Here is a 17,432-nt window from a genome sequence, read left to right as displayed (position 1 = left end):
TATATCCCACCCACTAACAGGTGCCATGATGAGGAGATCATCAGTGTTATTCACTTCACCTCTCACTGCTCACAATGTTATTCCTGATCGGTGTATATGGAAAAATTTATCAAACGCTGTGGTCATCGTAGTGGGCGGAGCTGCTGAGTCTCTGGACTGCGCCCCAGGAATGAACTCCGTCACCCTGAGAAACCGCAAAGGCTTCATCAAACTCGCACTGCAGAAAGGGTACAACACACACACACACACACAGTAACAGCAATCAGAGCAATCAAAAATCCACTGAACACTGAACACACACACGTGTGGGAGTGAAATGACAAAATCAGCAAGAAACAAGAAGCATAAAAAGTGAAGGTATGATCACCTCTGAGACAGAGGTGTGTGTGTGTGTGTGTGTGCGTGATCAGAACGATGCAGTGTGACAGGGTGTTTGTAAACCTGTTTCTGGTCGCTGTGTCCTGACACGATGAACGGAGACGATTAGTGCCGCTTTAATGTTGCCATGGCGACTGTAAATCTCTTTCTAAATCAAATAAAGTTCTGAACAGAGCTTTGTAAATATTCTTCGTGTTGCAATTCCAAAGAAGATTAGAAACTAAATCCATGTATTTTGTGTGGAGCAGAACAATCTCACACATTCAGACGGAATTAATCCCGGATTTGAAAATAAAAATAATAAATAAACCATGTCCAACACGTCCAAATGTTCTCCTTCGGCTGAGACGCTAATGTCGCTAACAGATAATGGAAGTGTATAGCCACCAGTTTAGCATTGTGAAAAGCCCAGAATCAATATATGTGACACTAATTGTGTGTGTGTGTGTGTTTCAGAGCGGACCTGGTGCCTGTGTACTCCTATGGGGAGAATGAGGCGTATAAGCAGGTGATATTTGAGGAGGGCTCGTGGTGGCGTTGGGTTCAGAGGAAGCTGCAGAAACTGCTGGGTTTCGCTCCCTGCATCTTCCACGGCTGTGGATTTTTCTCCACCGAGTCGTGGGGCTTCGTCCCGTACGGAAAACCCATCAACACCGTCGGTGAGAAAACACACACTCCAAAACTGCCTCCAGACATCACCTAGAATCTGTCTTCTTCTCTATTATTATTATTATTATTATTATTTTATTAGTAGGGGTCCAAGCACGTAGCTGTTACTTTATTGTTACTGATAAAGATTTTTCTTAATTTTTTCTCTTCCCTGAAAGACATGGTAAGAGCAGGCAGTAAGGTGTAGAAATGTGAGTTGGTGAACTGAACTGAACTTGACTCCGCCCACTAATGTCCACCATAATGGAATGGAATTTTTGCTCATTTGCATAATATACCTACTTTTGTGGGTGTGCCTTTTGGATAATTGGATATAGGATCGTCACATTTCTAAACCAACTGAATGAAACTCCTGCTCATCTGAAGGTCTGCGTGTTGTTCTGTGGAAATGCCAAGAACTGACCACTGGGTGGCGCTAACTACAACCAGTGCTTGGACCCCGCAGATCACTGTGTGCTACTGAGTTAAATGTGTCATAATAATAATGATGATGATGATAACAATGCATAATTCAGTATTTTCAGAAGACTGAACCCACACACACACACACACACACACAGACTCCAGGTTAATGCCCTGTCCTGATTAAACGCTATTTCAGGACACTGGTTCAAGGTCGGTTTGTAAACAGAGCTCTTCCTAATAACTCACAGTTAATAACATTAATGTTTAACGCAGATTCTCTCAGACTAAGAAACGCCAAGTCACTAGCATCTTACCCACAATGCTTTGCAGTTTGTTTTTCGAAACCTGAAATAGTGTCCAAGTCCATGAGATTTCAGGAAGAGTTCAGTTTTTAAACTGGTCCTGAGAGCGACGTCCTGAAGCCACCTGAGCTCGGAGACAGATGTTCACCAGATGTTTGCTGACGGTTTCTAATGTCTCTCTACTGCAGTTGGAGAACCCATCACAGTGCCCAAGATGGAGGACCCGACTCCGGACGTGGTGGAAATGTACCACACCATGTACGTCAACTCTCTCACCACACTCTTCAACAAATACAAGACACGCTTTGGCCTGAAAGAGTCCGACATCCTCCACATTCACTGAAGAAGAAGAAGAATTTTGCCTTTTAAAAACAATAGAAAACCATCAAACAAACACACACCACCTGACACCTGAAGCCAGATAAACCACTATCACGGCTGTGTTCCAATTCTGTCTGCATCCCTTCTGCTCTGCCACTTCCTCTTGGCTGAGTCCCTCAAAACATCTCAAGAACAAATCCTTTTTATTTCGGAAGATAGAATAATAAACTACAGAAGCCTTGATTTGTATAATGAAACCTGATTGGCTCTCATATATTATATTGTAGTGTACAAGGTTAGGGGCAGTGTATGAGATTAGGGGTAGTGTATGAGGTTAGGGGTAGTGTATGAGGTTAGGGGTAGTGTATGAGGTTAGGGGTAGTGTATGAGGTTAGGGGTAGTGTATGAGGTTAGGGGTAGTGTATGAGGTTAGGGGTTGTGTATGAGATTAGGGGTTGTGTATGAGATTAGGGGTAGAGTATGAGATTAGGGGTAGTGTATGAGGTTAGGGGTAGTGTATGAGGTTAGGGGTTGTGTATGAGATTAGGGGTAGTGTATGAGGTTAGGGGTTGTGTATGAGATTAGGGGTTGTGTATGAGATTAGGGGTTGTGTATGAGGTTAGGGGTTGTGTATGAGATTAGGGGTTGTGTATGAGATTAGGGGTAGTGTATGAGGTTAGGGGTAGTGTGTGAGGTTGGGGTAGTGTATGAGATTAGGGGTAGAGTATGAGATTAGGGGTAGTGTATGAGGTTAGGGGTTGTGTATGAGATTAAGGGTAGTGTATAAGGTTAGGGGTAGTTTGTGAGGTTAGGGGTAGTGTATGAGATTAGGGGTAGAGTATGAGATTAGCGGTAGTGTATGAGGTTAGGGGTAGTGTATGAGGTTAGGGGTAGAGTATGAGGTTAGGGGTAGTGTGTGAGGTTAGGGGTAGTGTATGAGATTAGGGGTAGAGTATGAGATTAGGGGTAGTGTATGAGATTAGGGGTAGAGTATGAGATTAGGGGTAGAGTATGAGATTAGGGGTAGTGTATGAGATTAGGGGTAGAGTATGAGGATAGAGGTAGTGTACAAGGTTAGGGGTAGTGTATGAGGTTAGGGGTAGAGTATGAGGATAGAGGTAGTGTACAAGGTTAGGGGTAGTGTATGAGGTTAGGGGTAGAGTATGAGGATAGAGGTAGTGTACAAGGTTAGGGGTAGTGTATGAGGATAGTGGTAGTGTACAAGGGTGTGTCACATGGTGATAATCATGAATGCAGATCAGGTGTGAAATGGGTTTTGGGGCAATTCTTTTCTCTCTGATTGTTTCTTTAATCCATAAGTTATTATTATTCTTTTGTATGTTTTTATGAGTTTTATTTTGCACGAGCAATGCAACGTAAGAGACAGGCGTGGCTGTAGGACAGACTGCAGCATGTCTGAGCAGCAAAAAAAGACATGATTGTGTTTCTAATCAGTGCAGAAATAAAAAAGCCGGAATTAAAAGAAAGCTGAAATGTTCTTGTGAAGAGGAAACGGTGATGAGGAGATGATCGTCTGCCACCTGATCAAATCCGATCGTATCTGTTTAACATCTGAATCTACATGTTTATGACTAATCGTGGAATTGAGTGTTTATTGTGTTATAACATGTTAGTAAACACACGTCGTATATGTGTATATATTATAAAATGCGCAGAATGAATAGGAAAGGAAGTGAAAGTAAACAGAGCGACTTCTGCTGCAGCTGATTAGCTGTAATGAAACTTTACTCACTCTGATAACTATTCTATTTAATGTTTAAATATTATTAATATGTGAGTGTAAAGTTAAAGAGTAGTTTCTGTAAATTGATGCTGAACACACACACACACACACAGAGCTGATTTCCTAAATCACACTTTTGTATGTTTTTGGAATAAAATAAAATGTAGAAAACTGTTCCATGCCTCCATTTTCTTCTCTGATTGATTCACTCCATTAATAAGGGGGCGGTGGTGGCTCAAGTGGTAAAGGCTCTGGGTCGTTCATGCCCCAGCAAGGCTCTCTGCTCCAGGGGTGCTGTATCATGGCTGACCCTGTGCTCTGACCCTCCAAGGATGGGATATGCGCAGAAAGAATTTCACTGTGCTGTAATGTATATGTGACAAATAAAAGACTATTTCTAAAATAAAACCAGGAAAAGACACTGACTGTATAAAGGATCTGTGAGCCAGGTTCAGACCACAGGCGAGCCGCTGGTTAATGTGGTCAGTCAGAATCTTTACACAGAACCCCGAGAGGAACCGAGAGCTTCTCGGTTTAGCACCTGCACTGATTTACATTTAGACCAGGAAGGAGCTAAAACACGTACACGAGTACAGCGACATTCACAGAGAGACTAGAAACACATCCATGTAGTCTGAAGCCCCTCCACTACATACAGTATACTACTATAGGATTCAACAGTGTAGAATTCATATATTTATTGCTATAGATCACGTATAATGAACTTGCACTACCAGAGGAAATAAATATCTTTAAAACATTAGATGTGTAATGTATGTGTGATAAACAGCTGTGACTCTAATGAAAAATCAGATCATATCTATCTATCTATCTATCTATCTATCTATCTATCTATCTATCTATCTATCTATCTATCTATCTATCTATCTATCTATCTATCTATTCATCCATCCATTAATTTTATATTTTACCGTATTATTTCCTAATTTCCGGTTGATAATAATAATCCCTTCCTTGTGTCACACTCAAACTGAACCGTTCTTTGTTATATGAATGACACACACACACACACACACACATATATATATATATATATATATATATATATATATATATATATGTGTGTGTGTGTGTGTGTGTGTGTGTGTGTGTGTGTGTATTTTTTAAACATATAAATGTCATTTTAAACAGACACAATAGAAATAAAGTTACTGTTCACTAATTTCCTTGTTTATTTATACGTTATAATTATCACTTCATAATCACGTGACAGCTTATCGCTTCCTCTGGTTTGCGTTTAGACTGAATGCTCAATTCCCCCATGCTCCCTACTAAAGTGCACTATATAGACAACAACAGAATGAGTTAGGTACCCTACGTAGTGAACGAGAGCTGTGTTGCGGATTTGGCCACGCAGACAGGCGGAGGCGTTAACCCCGCCCGCTTTTATATTGATTGACACCCTTTCTGGCCTATCGCGTTACAGGTTCACGCTTCCGCCTCTGCGCGGGTTTCAGGTTTGATTGACAGCGTCACCGAACCAATCAGCGTCTCGGGAAGGATTTTGCCCCAATCAAGGTCGGACAATGGCTTCGTCAGGGAGACTTTAGTTTTGTTTATGCAGCGGTGTTCATCCTGCAGAGCCGCTGGTGCTCAGATTAACTGCTATTCTGTCTCGCTGGAGTCCTCGTTCAAGTGGTGGATGTAAATAAAAGGCTTGTCCGCGGGGATGAGTGATCTGGGATGAAAAGATAAATGACGGATAATGATGAACTCGGCTTGGGATCTTGCTCTCGGATCCACTCCTGTCAATAATCCCGGAGCTGCAGCTTCCCGATCCGTGCATGTCGAGCTCACATCCCAGCAGGTAACGTTAACGTAATTAGAAATAAATACACTAAACTCTCCATAGTCATGTATTGTGCTTTACGCAGAGTGCAGCGGTTTAGCTGACAAATCAGCCTCTCACTCAGTCACATGTCTGTCTGATCACATCATCATCATAACCGGGCCTTGACTTGCCTAGCTAACTGAATTAGCATCCATTATTTATTAAACACTCCTCTCAAACAGTTAGCTTGGATTTAACGCATAATTTGCCCTGCAGTAAACCAAACGTGTCCCTACATTTTGCTTAATAACGTGTCGGTATATAATCCCACCACAATAATAAATAACATCTGATGGAAGTGATCTCCTCAGTGGTTTTTAACACATGACAGAAAACGAAAGATGAGAAGTTTAGCGAAAGCGTCGATAGTTTAAGGTTACGCTTTGCTCACTCATCATGACGCCTTTTCGTTTGTTTGTTTGTTTAATTGAATAGGTTAAAGTGGAGATGCTTTACACCATTGATCCTGTATTTCAGACTCTTACAGGCGACAGCACTGTCCCCTCTCCCTCTCTCGCTTTACGGCTTTATATACTGCTCTTCCGATGATTTGATTGGTCCATTGCAGCGCGAGCACGCTGTATACAGTTTAAAAAAAAAAGCCGTTACCTTTGGAACGTCTTGTCGTAACGTTCCTCGGGGAAGTGGCTAGCGCGTTAGCAGTTAGCTCGCTAATATAAACATGATGCGAAAAAGGAATGTGAGGAGATTGCACAACCTTTGTAGATATGTTGAACAACAAACAGTGGTCTATAAATCGAAATGTACTGACGGCTAATAGAATTCGTCTGGAGGAGAGCAGTTTTGAGCACGTGACTGGAATTCTGTCCGCTTAGCGGTAATTAAAAAACAGAACAGGGCGGGAGCTAATTAACCACATATCAGTAACTCACCTGAGGGAGTGCACTAGCCTGGAATTTTTAGACAAATCAGGACACAACCTACTGCTAGCTAGCCTGCTAGCTAATTGAAGCAGGCTGTCAGCGCTCAGAACTCAGCAGCACTGTGGGGTAACACACATGAAGAAGCTAGTTTGCTGTTAGCTGTTTGCTAATTTGAATTTTTCCAGTGGGCAAAGCTGTTCATTATGCTAACTGTGTGCAGTCTTTGTTCATGTTAGCACAGCTAGCTCATCTGGAAACCCTGAGTAAACACACACACATATATAGTCAGTCTTTTGGTTCAGTTATGGGTGGTTTAGCCCATGTGGAAGGTTAGACTTGTTTCTGCTAACGCCGCTCTACAGCATGCGTTATTTTTGTGATGTCACAGTGCTGGACACTGGTTGGCGGTCAGCTGGTGATTTAATTCTCTCTAACAGCAGCTCTGACAGTAGAGCAGGTTTATGCTAATACACTGGCTCTGATACCTTATCGTTTCTGTAGTAACGACTCCTTCGTAGGGATTAGTACAGCGGACCGTCTACTAAAAACAAGCAGATAAATAAAAGTCGATGGTGACGTTTATGGAAGGAATCTCCAGTGTCAGCTCTTTGGAACAGTCAGTATTAAAGCTGTAAATGTAAGTCGTATGCTGAGGGAATGACAGGAACAAACGAAAGATTCACAAACATTAAAATAAACCGATTCAAAAGTATGATGCCTTAGTATAGAGACCATGTTGTGATTTTTTGGTATATTGCTATAAAACATTCCGTTACTGTAGTCAGAGTTGTTATAGGTATATTAACGTGTAATAACACGGTTATTACAGCGTGACCGTCAGCACTGATGTGATGGTTTCTGAAAGGAAATTCTGAACTTCCTGAAGTCGAATAATGTCGTGTGGAATTCTATTTTAAGACGTGATTAAGACATGTTTTTGAATTTTTCTGATTGTAGAAAGTTGCTTGTTCCTCATTCTCTTATCTCAAACATGAGGGGGATCAGAACAGATGGTTCTTTTTCTCACCTTGTCATGTGGTGTGTGTGTGTGTGTGATTACATCTCTGTACACTTTCTGAATTGTACTGATCATTAAACCAAGTTTTGTGGTGTGATATATAATATATATATATATATATATATATATATATATATATATATATATATATATATATATATATATATATATATATATATATATATATATATATTTTCCTCAACTGATTTGTTTTCGTCTTTTGTTTTGGAGCGAGCCTGAGGAGAAAATGAGTGTGACGTGAAATCTAAACAAGTTCCACTTGGGAATGTTGGAGAAAATTTGAAGCAGGATGAGAAAAAAAAAATCCCCATGAGAACACATCTGCAGCAGCAACAGACATAGTGAAAGTCACACCTGTAGTGCGCTCGTTTCACAGGAAGCCCATCATACACCATAACTGTCACACACCTTAAAACTAAGTTTAAAACTAAGGTGTACTGTTAAAAAAGACGTCTAACAAAAATACAGAGAATTGATACATTATAGCCAATCATATCATATAAAAGTGCTGATGATGCACTATATTGGCAAAAGTTTTGGGACACCTCTCCAAATCATTGAATTCAGGGGTTGGTTTCGGCCCCTTGGTTCCAGTGAAAGGAACTCTTAATGCTTCAGCTTCATAGCAAGACATTCTGGGCAAATTTCATGCTCCCAACTTTTTGGGACCAGTTTGGGGATGACCCCTTCCTGTTCCAACATGACTGCACACCAGTGCACAAAACAAGGTCCATAAAGACATGGATGAGAGAGTTTGGTGTGTAGGAACTTTACAGAGTCCTGACCTCAACCTGATAGAACACCTTTGGGATGAATTAGAGAGGACACTGCAAGCCAGACCTTCTCGTCAAACATCAGTGCCTGACCTCACAAATATGTTTCTAGTGGAATGGTCAGAAATTCCCATAAACACACTCCTAAACCTTGTGGAAAGCTTTCCCAGAAGATTTGAAGCTGTTATAGCTGCAAAGGGCGGAGCAACTCCATATTACATTCATGTTCATGTAAAGGCAGGCTGACCTGGCTCGCAGTGTCCACTCGAAGTCATCACAAAGGTGTTCTATCAGGTTGAAGTCAGGATTCTGTGAAGTTCCTACACACCAAACTCCATCATCCATGTCTTTATGGACCTTGCTTTGTACACTGGTGTGCAGTCATGTTGGAACAGGAAGGGGTCATCCCCAAACTGTTCCCACAAAGTTGGGAGCATGAAATTGTCCAGAATGGTATGCTGGTGTCCTTGGTATGCTGAAACATTAAGACTTCCTTTCACTGGAACTAAGGGGTCAAGCCCAATCCCTGGAAAACAGCACCTGAACTCAATGATTTGGAGGGGTGTCCCAAAACTTTTGGCGTGTATTTGTGTTTTTTTTTCCCCCAATTCAAATTTTGTCACATACACAATCATACACAGTAAAACATGTAGTAATATGCTTTCTACGACTTTCTTTGTTATAAAAATAGAGCCAATTATCACTAAGGGAAAAAGTAGAAATAGAACATCTGGTTAAATTTTCCCCATGGTGGACGAAGTAGAAGGGTGCCAATATTTGTGCACCCAAACATGTTGGCTAGAGTACATTGTAGAGAGTGATCTGCATGCAGACTTTACACTACTGCAAGTCTCCGAGCATGAATCCTTCCATGAGGTGTGCTGTATTAAAGAATTTATGGTGCGTTCAAGTTTCCTAGGCGTTACACGAATCACACCTACTTGTTTAGAAGTGAATAAGAAATTTGTGAGTGACTTGTGTTCAGGGCGGATCTGAATAACTGGTCACTGAGTGAAAGTATAAAACCCAAGCGGGATGTTATTGACAGAAGGAACAATAGTTGGGTTTGTGTTAGTGCTGTTTAATCCTATAGCGAGCCCCGTGACTCAGATTTAGGCCAAGAGAGAGAGGGGAGGGGGTGTCAGGTGAGACCTCATCGATGGAGACACTCTTCCTCTCTCTCACTCAAACACACTCGTGGTCTCTCGTCATTTCCTCACACAGATCTGTAAAATGTGCTCTCTGAGGAGTCATTGTTCTCCACATTTCCTCCCCGATCCCTCTGGAGACTGGATCACGCTCGCGTCCTGCTTCTCTCTAACGTCCAACAGTGAGGTCATGGATGTGTTCATGGCTTTATAGTGACACGTGCTCTCTCTACACACACACACACACACACACACACACACACACACACACACACACACACACACACACACACACACACACACAAAGGAGGCTTGTTTTAATGAATCGCTTCTCAATAATGGAACCTTCACTACACACTGGAAGCAAAATAAAGTGTCTACAGATCATAAAGGCACCTAAATAATTCATCACATATGAACACTCTTCTACATTAGCTACAGAGCTGAAAGACAGAGTGCTGTAAGTCATGTGTGCTCATTATAATATTAGACCACACCTTTTCATATGTTTACTGACAGTTTATTTTGACTCTCTCTCTTCCTCTTTCCTTTGCAGAGGCGTTTGCGCCACCTGAGGAGCATCGCAGCGAGGAACATTGTGAACAGAAACCACTCTCCGCTGCTGGACACATATTTCACACTGCACTTGTGTTCAGACAATCGCATTTCCAGAGGTGAAACTCGCACCACCTATTCAGTGCCTATATCTAATAGCCTGTTAGCTGATAAGCTAAAGCCTGACCAAGGACACTCTGATGATTAACATGTAGCTAACTTTATACCATATGTAGCTAACTTTATACCATATGTAGCTAACTTTATACCTTATATAGCTAACTTTATACCTTATATAGCTAACTTTATACCTTATGTAGCTAACTTTATACCTTATGTAGCTAACTTTATACCATATGTAGCTAACTTTATACCATACATAGCTAACTTTATACCATACATAGCTAACTTTATACCTTATGTAGCTAACTTTATACCTTATGTAGCTAACTTTATACCATATGTAGCTAACTTTATACCATACATAGCTAACTTTATACCTTATATAGCTAACTTTATACCTTATATAGCTAACTTTATACCTTATGTAGCTAACTCTATACCTTATGTAGCTAACTTTATACCTTATATAGCTAACTTTATACCTTATGTAGCTAACTTTATACCATATGTAGCTAACTTTATACCATACATAGCTAACTTTATACCTTATGTAGCTAACTTTATACCATATGTAGCTAACTTTATACCATACATAGCTAACTTTATACCTTATGTAGCTAACTTTATACCTTATATAGCTAACTTTATACCTTACATAGCTATCTTTATACCTTATGTAGCTAACTTTATACCATATGTAGCTAACTTTATACCATACATAGCTAACTTTATACCTTATGTAGCTAACTTTATACCTTACATAGCTATCTTTATACCTTATGTAGCTAACTTTATACCATATGTAGCTAACTTTATACCATACATAGCTAACTTTATACCATATGTAGCTAACTTTATACCATACATAGCTAACTTTATACCTTATGTAGCTAACTTTATACCTTACATAGCTATCTTTATACCTTATGTAGCTAACTTTATACCATACATAGCTAACTTTATACCATATGTAGCTAACTTTATACCATACATAGCTAACTTTATACCATATGTAGCTAACTTTATACCATACATAGCTAACTTTATACCATATGTAGCTAACTTTATACCATACATAGCTAACTTTATACCTTATGTAGCTAACTTTATACCATACATAGCTAACTTTATACCATATGTAGCTAACTTTATACCATACATAGCTAACTTTATACCATATGTAGCTAACTTTATACCATACATAGCTAACTTTATACCATATGTAGCTAACTTTATACCATACATAGCTAACTTTATACCTTACATAGCTATCTTTATACCATATATAGCTAACTTTATACCTTATATAGCTATCTTTATACCTTACATAGCTAACTTTATACCTTATGTAGCTAACTTTATACCATATGTTTTTGGCCCCGCCTTCTCAGTTGATTGACAGTTGAATTTGGGACATAGTGATTGTGTTCATGTCCACATACACACACACACACACACACACACACAAAACCATCTCATTTCCCAGGAGACTGTTGGTGTGTGGATAGAGAGATGTGATAAATGAGGATAAAATCAGGTTGGGAAATGTTGCAGAAGTGTACAGAAACAATCCAACTTGTCCTTTCTTCACTTCCTGTTTCAGATTTTTACAAGAGCGAGGTGATCCGAGACTCTCTGGTGAGTACACACTGGAAGATTGGATGTGTGTGTGACTCGCGTGTTCTCTTCACCAGCGTTACACAATGATCTGATTAGAAACCGGACAATTAGGAGGAAGGGTGTTTACACAGAGCAGTGTTTCAAACAGCTGCTGCTTAGTTTTATAAATAATTAACACAGTGTGTGTAATCTGAGACCGAGCTCTAATTATTTATTTACATTATAATTGTCTGACGCGCGCACACACACACATACAGACACACACACACACACACACATAGACACAACATTTTATTTTTGCTCTACACAGCAGACTAAATCTGCAAGCTGGGCTCTTCATGTGACCTGAATCTTGTTTGTCTTTGTCCTTTAATTTTATCGGTTTCCTCACCTCCTTCCTGCTGTTTACACACACACACACACACACACACACACACACACACACACACACACACACAACCATTTCTCCTTCTCACTTTCACCTCCTCTATTGTCTTTACACCCTTCAGTTTCCTGTGTCTTTGTCTCTTTCTCCATTTCTCTCTCTCTCTCTTTCTCTCTCTGTCTGTCTGTCTCTCTCTCTCTCTCTCTCTCTCTATATATATATATATATATATATATATATATATATATATATATATATATATATATATATATATATATATATCTTTCTCTCTTTGTCTATCTTTCTCTTTCTCTCTCTCTCTCTCTCTCTCTCTCTCTCTCTCATTCTCCCTGTCTATCTTTCTCTCTTTCTTTGTCTGTCTGTCTGTCTGTCTGTCTGTCTCTCTCTCTCTCTCTCTGAAGTGAGCTGAAACAGAAAGTTTTGTTTTTTTACACACACACAGGATTATAAATCAGGGGGAAGATCATGTCCTGTGTTTTGTGTAAATTTGTGTATCCTCATGTCGTCTTCTCAGTTTTTCAGGTTGTGTGTGTTACCTGCTGTACATTAGCTCTGATGGAGTGAACTGTGTGTGTGTGTGTGTGTGTAGAACCCGACATGGCGCAGTTTGGACTTTGCCATGCTGCCGGACCTGTTGGACACGTCTGTGTCGTGCTTTGTGGTTCGGATTTGGGGCGGACGAGAAGAACAGTACCAACTTCTGATAGAATGGAAGGTGAACCTGGATGGCCTGAGATACACCGGACAACAGGTACAAGGGGGGGACTGATGGAGAGATCGTGAGAGGGAGAGAAAGAGGGAGAGATTTGTACAGACTGAGAAACAGACAAATTAATATAAATAAATAAATAAGTAAATAAATATATTCATTATTTACTGTCTCTTTATCTACATTCTTTTTTTCCTCCCACAATTCTATCTTCACACCTCTCTCTATCTGTCTTGCTCTGTCCATCTCTCACTGTCTCACTCTCAGATCCGCTCTCGGTATCCTAATGAGATCATCTTTGGTCTAAATGATGGCTACTATGCAGCAGATTTGGATCAGAAGGTAACTCCTCACCTGATGTTCAGTGTTGTATTCATTGTTAATGTGGTGTTGAGGTTCTCCTCTGAATTTTCTTCTGTGTGTGTGTGTGTGTGTGTCTGTTCAGGAGAACTCTGAGAGGAAGAAGAACTCATTACTGCAGGTGGACCAGAGCTCTGTGAGAAATTCATACAGTGTCTTCTCCCTCCTCAGGTATGGCCACTGATGCAGAGTCGGTCTCACCTCGTTCCCTTCGCTCTGCGTTTTCTAGTACACTTTAGTCGATGGTTTTTCTGTTATCTATTCTGCTTCAACCCTGTCTATCACTCTTCAGCAAAGTGCTCCCTTATAGTGCTCTCAGCTAGGAGACTCCAGCTCCAATAGTGCCCTTGTGTAATGTTCATGCTGCTGTAGCTGTCTCCTCCGCTAGATGGCAGTGTTGTACTTCAAGAAAATAACTGGCCCAGCTTAAAACACACACACACTCTCACACTCTCTCTCTCTCTCTCTCTCTCTCACACACTCACACTCACACACACACACACACACACAGCTTCATTTTTTTTACATGTGCAGGTGAGCTCTTGTTTTGGGGAATGTCCCAGCATGTGTCTTTTCTTGTCTCCACACCCCTTACATACACCCTCCCTCTCTCTCTCTCCTTTCTTTTTCTTTCACTGCTCTGTAGTTTGTAATATCTTGTGTGTGTGTGTGTGGTAACATTAGGAAGCCCTGACTGGGGGTCTGTACAGTATATTGGCTTCAGTTTGATTAGCGCACACACAGGCACTTACACACACAAAGAGATGGACAAAAAAAAGAGAAAGAAATGGATGGAGAGAGAAAGAAAGAGTGAGGTGTGTGTGTGGTAACATGAGGAAGCCCTGATTTAGGGTCTGTACATTATATTGGCTTTAGTTTGATTTGCACATTTGAGGCACACACACACAAAAGAGAGTGTTTGTGTGTGTGTGTGTGCTCACTTGTCGTTTTTGCTCAGTGAGACGCAGGGCAGGGAAGCGAATGAAACGACTCGTTAAATAAAAGACGGCCATTTCCTCTTCGTGTGTGATTTACGCTCTGTCACCGAGGGATCATGGGATACTAGTGGCTCGGCGCTGAACTCACTCCGGCACTGAGCGCAAGAGTGTGTGTGTGTGTTTCCCTTTGCTTAGTTTTTTATGGGAACGTCATATCTGTATGTAAGAAGCACATAGAGATTACACATAACTCATGTTTCCACATCACTGGGGTGGAACAACAGTGCAGATGAACAGAACATTTCATATTGTTTATTGTTTGTGGAACAAGTTTATTTGGCGTGTGCACTGTACACATCCCTGTGGATGAGTCGTAACTATGGAAACGGTAAAGTATAAGAGCGAGTGCATTAATATAAAGCTGTGATGTGCAGCTGCTCTACTGTCAGACAGAATTAATCACCAATCAGAGCCCAGGATTCAGCAGACGATGCTTGTGCTTTTGTACCTCAGCTCTGTATTTGTAGCACTGTGTGTGTGTGTGTGTGTGTGTGTGTGTGAGAGAGAGAGAGTATTGGGATCGGGATCATAATGGAGTTCAGGTTGGGGGTTTCGCTGCTCTGTTGCTCTTTGATCTGCTCTTGACAGCTGTGTTTCTGCTCTTTAGGAGTAGAGTAGAGATCCTCTCTGCTTTAACAAGGCCTTTGATCTCGTTAAGCCTCTCATCTGTCTTTCCTCTCTCCATCTCTCCATCTTTCTCTTTTTTGGAACACGTTAAGTGCATTCTTTCTTTACAGCCCCGAAGAGTGCATTAGAGAAGCGCCTGCGCCGTAGCGTCCGCGCCCAACCTTTCTGCCGTGTCCGAGTTTCCGTAGAAGCATGATGTCATCGGAGAGCCCATCCTGCAGCATGAGAACGTAAACATACAGCTGAGCGAGTCCGATAAATACAGCGACTAAAACGATACCGATTGCTAATTAGAGCTCATTTTTGTAACGTCGAGTCTGAGTGGCTTGTGTAGGTTTGTGTCCTTCCTATTAGCTCCGTGTCTGTGTGTGGCTGAATTACAGTGACTAGAAGTGTTTCAGCTGTCAGACTGTATGTTCTGTTTGCTCTGAAGGTAAGAAATAGAGCCAGACAGATTGAAATAGATTTATTTACATTAGAGGAGCTGAGCCGAGGCTGGAGTATACACACCGTCTCGCACGGTCACGTGTTTCAGACGTGTTGTGAATGGAGACTCGCTTCAGCTACAGTTTGATTGGTGCTTGTGTTTAGTGGCTGGTTTTCTGTCTATAGTGTGAAATTAGAAATGTGTGTAAAGCACTACTGAGTATAACACAAACATGGGGGTTTTTTGGCTCTGGAAAGTATCATAGCTCCTTTAATCCTGGACAATTGAAGGAACACGACGGAGACTAGAAGCTTAATCTGTGAACACATACGAGTTTTCATTTTGTGAAGCTTCTTCCTGACCTCATAGCCAGGACAAAAGGCATAGTATCTTGGACACTGTCACTTGAAGTCGCTCAGATTCTGACGCTAGGACACTGTATAAATTGTATAGAAGCTAGGATAGGCTTTAACGCACATTTGTTCTCTGCTGCCGTAGCGATCCAGGCTCAGAGTCCATGATGATGGGTTTTATCTCTTGAGTCGTTCAGAATGAGATCAGTCATCAGGAACGACTTCCTGTAGCACTTCCTGTTTCACCTTTTAACTGTGAGGACGTTATGGATCTCGACATCCGTTAGTGAAGTGTGTGTGAAGGAATGCAGGACGTCTGAAATATTCTCACACGGCACTGAAGCACAGAGGTGTCACACACACATATATATATATATATATATATATATATGTGTGTGTGTTTGTGTGTGTGTTATTCCTGCACATATTTTGCCGTTCAGATCACTTGTTCTGAAGCGAGCGGATGTTTTGTTAGTCAGACGTGTATTTAAGGAGGAGGTGAAGCTTGGTGTGTCGATAATCAGGATTTGATATTTCATTCTCTTCTTCTGTGAGTGGTGTGTGTAGTTAACATTTGATTTATGCACAGCCAGAGCGATTATTAAGCCACAGGGGAAAACCCAGGCCGCCCGTGGTGTGTTTAGTGTAATCACAGCGAAGCTAAGCGCAGGATTAAGCTCCTGTGTTTGTTTGAATATTGTAGTTGAAATGTTTGTGTGGGCATACACGACGAGAAAGCTGTGTTACACACACTGAAAAACACAGGTGTGTGTGAGAGTGAATCAGTTAGGTGGTTATATCATAAGGTCTAAGACTGCCTCTTTTGGGAAGATGGAGCCTGTCCACTTTGGAAGTTTCATACAAACATATTTTTTAGAACTTTTTTTTTTTTTGCACAAGTTATTTTGAACAATCTCTTTTCCCTACAATTAATAGAAGGCTCTCTGTAACATGTTTCCATGGTTACAGTCAGCTAGCTTACTGATCCAGCTGCTGTAGTTGTAACAAGTAAGTTAGCCTTAATTTGAACGGAGCCCGTTGTTGTTGTTTTCTCCTGCGTTGTTGATGACGGTCATGTCTCAGCTGAACGGTAGCCGAGTGAAACGCATAATAATGATCTTCTGACCGCATCTCATAACTGTGTGTGTGCGTGCGCGATTCAGCACGTGTTAGACGTTTTCCTGATGTGTGTATAACGCTGATGAAGAACAGAACATATTCTGTGTTCCAGATGTTACCTCTGTTCTTACGTCTCTCTCTCTTCCACTCTGTTTGATTCTCTTTCATAACACAAACAAGGCTGATTATTTATTTGAGTAATAGAAAGATAAACACAACCCCGGATATGGTGTGTGTGTGAGTGTGTGTGAGTGTGTGTGAGTGTGTGTGAGTGTGTGTGAGTGTGTGTGAGTGTGTGTGAGTGTGTGTCCTTGCACTTGTTCCAGCAGCTCTGAGTTGAATTAATCCATGTATATGGTCACAGAGTAAATGTGTCTGTGTTCACTACTCTGTGTTTTTCTCCAAACATAAAAAAATGATTACTTAATGAGTAAACAGAATCATGAAGGTCAAACACACACACACACACACACACCTATTCATAATGTAACAGTGTTCTTCAATACTGTGAAAAGCACAGAGCTCATGCCCCCTTTACTGAAGCTGATTGAAAAGATTCAGAGGCCACGCCCCCTTTACTGAAGCTGATTGAAAAGATTCAGAGGCCACGCCCCCATTTA

The 17,432-nt window shown here is 41.0% G+C and overlaps 2 protein-coding genes across 3 annotated transcripts in view; both read left to right on the top strand.

Moving 5' to 3' along the window:
• The window catches only part of dgat2 (diacylglycerol O-acyltransferase 2), an 8,500-nt gene extending 4,502 nt beyond the window's left edge, over window positions 1-3,998 (top strand). Inside the window, exons 6-8 of the mRNA XM_058412413.1 lie at window positions 110-228; window positions 835-1,037; window positions 1,943-3,998. Coding sequence (XP_058268396.1) covers window positions 110-228; window positions 835-1,037; window positions 1,943-2,097 — 477 coding nt within the window. The 3' untranslated portion in view covers window positions 2,098-3,998. The remainder of the gene's footprint in view (window positions 1-109; window positions 229-834; window positions 1,038-1,942) is intronic.
• A 1,347-nt stretch (window positions 3,999-5,345) lies between these two features.
• The window catches only part of uvrag (UV radiation resistance associated gene), a 53,612-nt gene continuing 41,525 nt past the window's right edge, over window positions 5,346-17,432 (top strand). For both annotated transcript variants that reach the window (XM_058412250.1, XM_058412251.1), the window contains exons 1-6: window positions 5,346-5,647; window positions 10,072-10,189; window positions 11,797-11,831; window positions 12,809-12,970; window positions 13,196-13,270; window positions 13,374-13,459. In XM_058412250.1, coding sequence (XP_058268233.1) covers window positions 5,546-5,647; window positions 10,072-10,189; window positions 11,797-11,831; window positions 12,809-12,970; window positions 13,196-13,270; window positions 13,374-13,459 — 578 coding nt within the window. In that variant the 5' untranslated portion in view covers window positions 5,346-5,545. The remainder of the gene's footprint in view (window positions 5,648-10,071; window positions 10,190-11,796; window positions 11,832-12,808; window positions 12,971-13,195; window positions 13,271-13,373; window positions 13,460-17,432) is intronic.

Source organism: Hemibagrus wyckioides, linkage group LG16 (genome assembly GCF_019097595.1).
Source record: "Hemibagrus wyckioides isolate EC202008001 linkage group LG16, SWU_Hwy_1.0, whole genome shotgun sequence".
NCBI lineage: Eukaryota > Metazoa > Chordata > Actinopteri > Siluriformes > Bagridae > Hemibagrus > Hemibagrus wyckioides.
The sequence above is the reverse complement of the archived record's forward strand: the minus strand, read 5'-3'. Positions and strand labels throughout refer to the sequence as shown.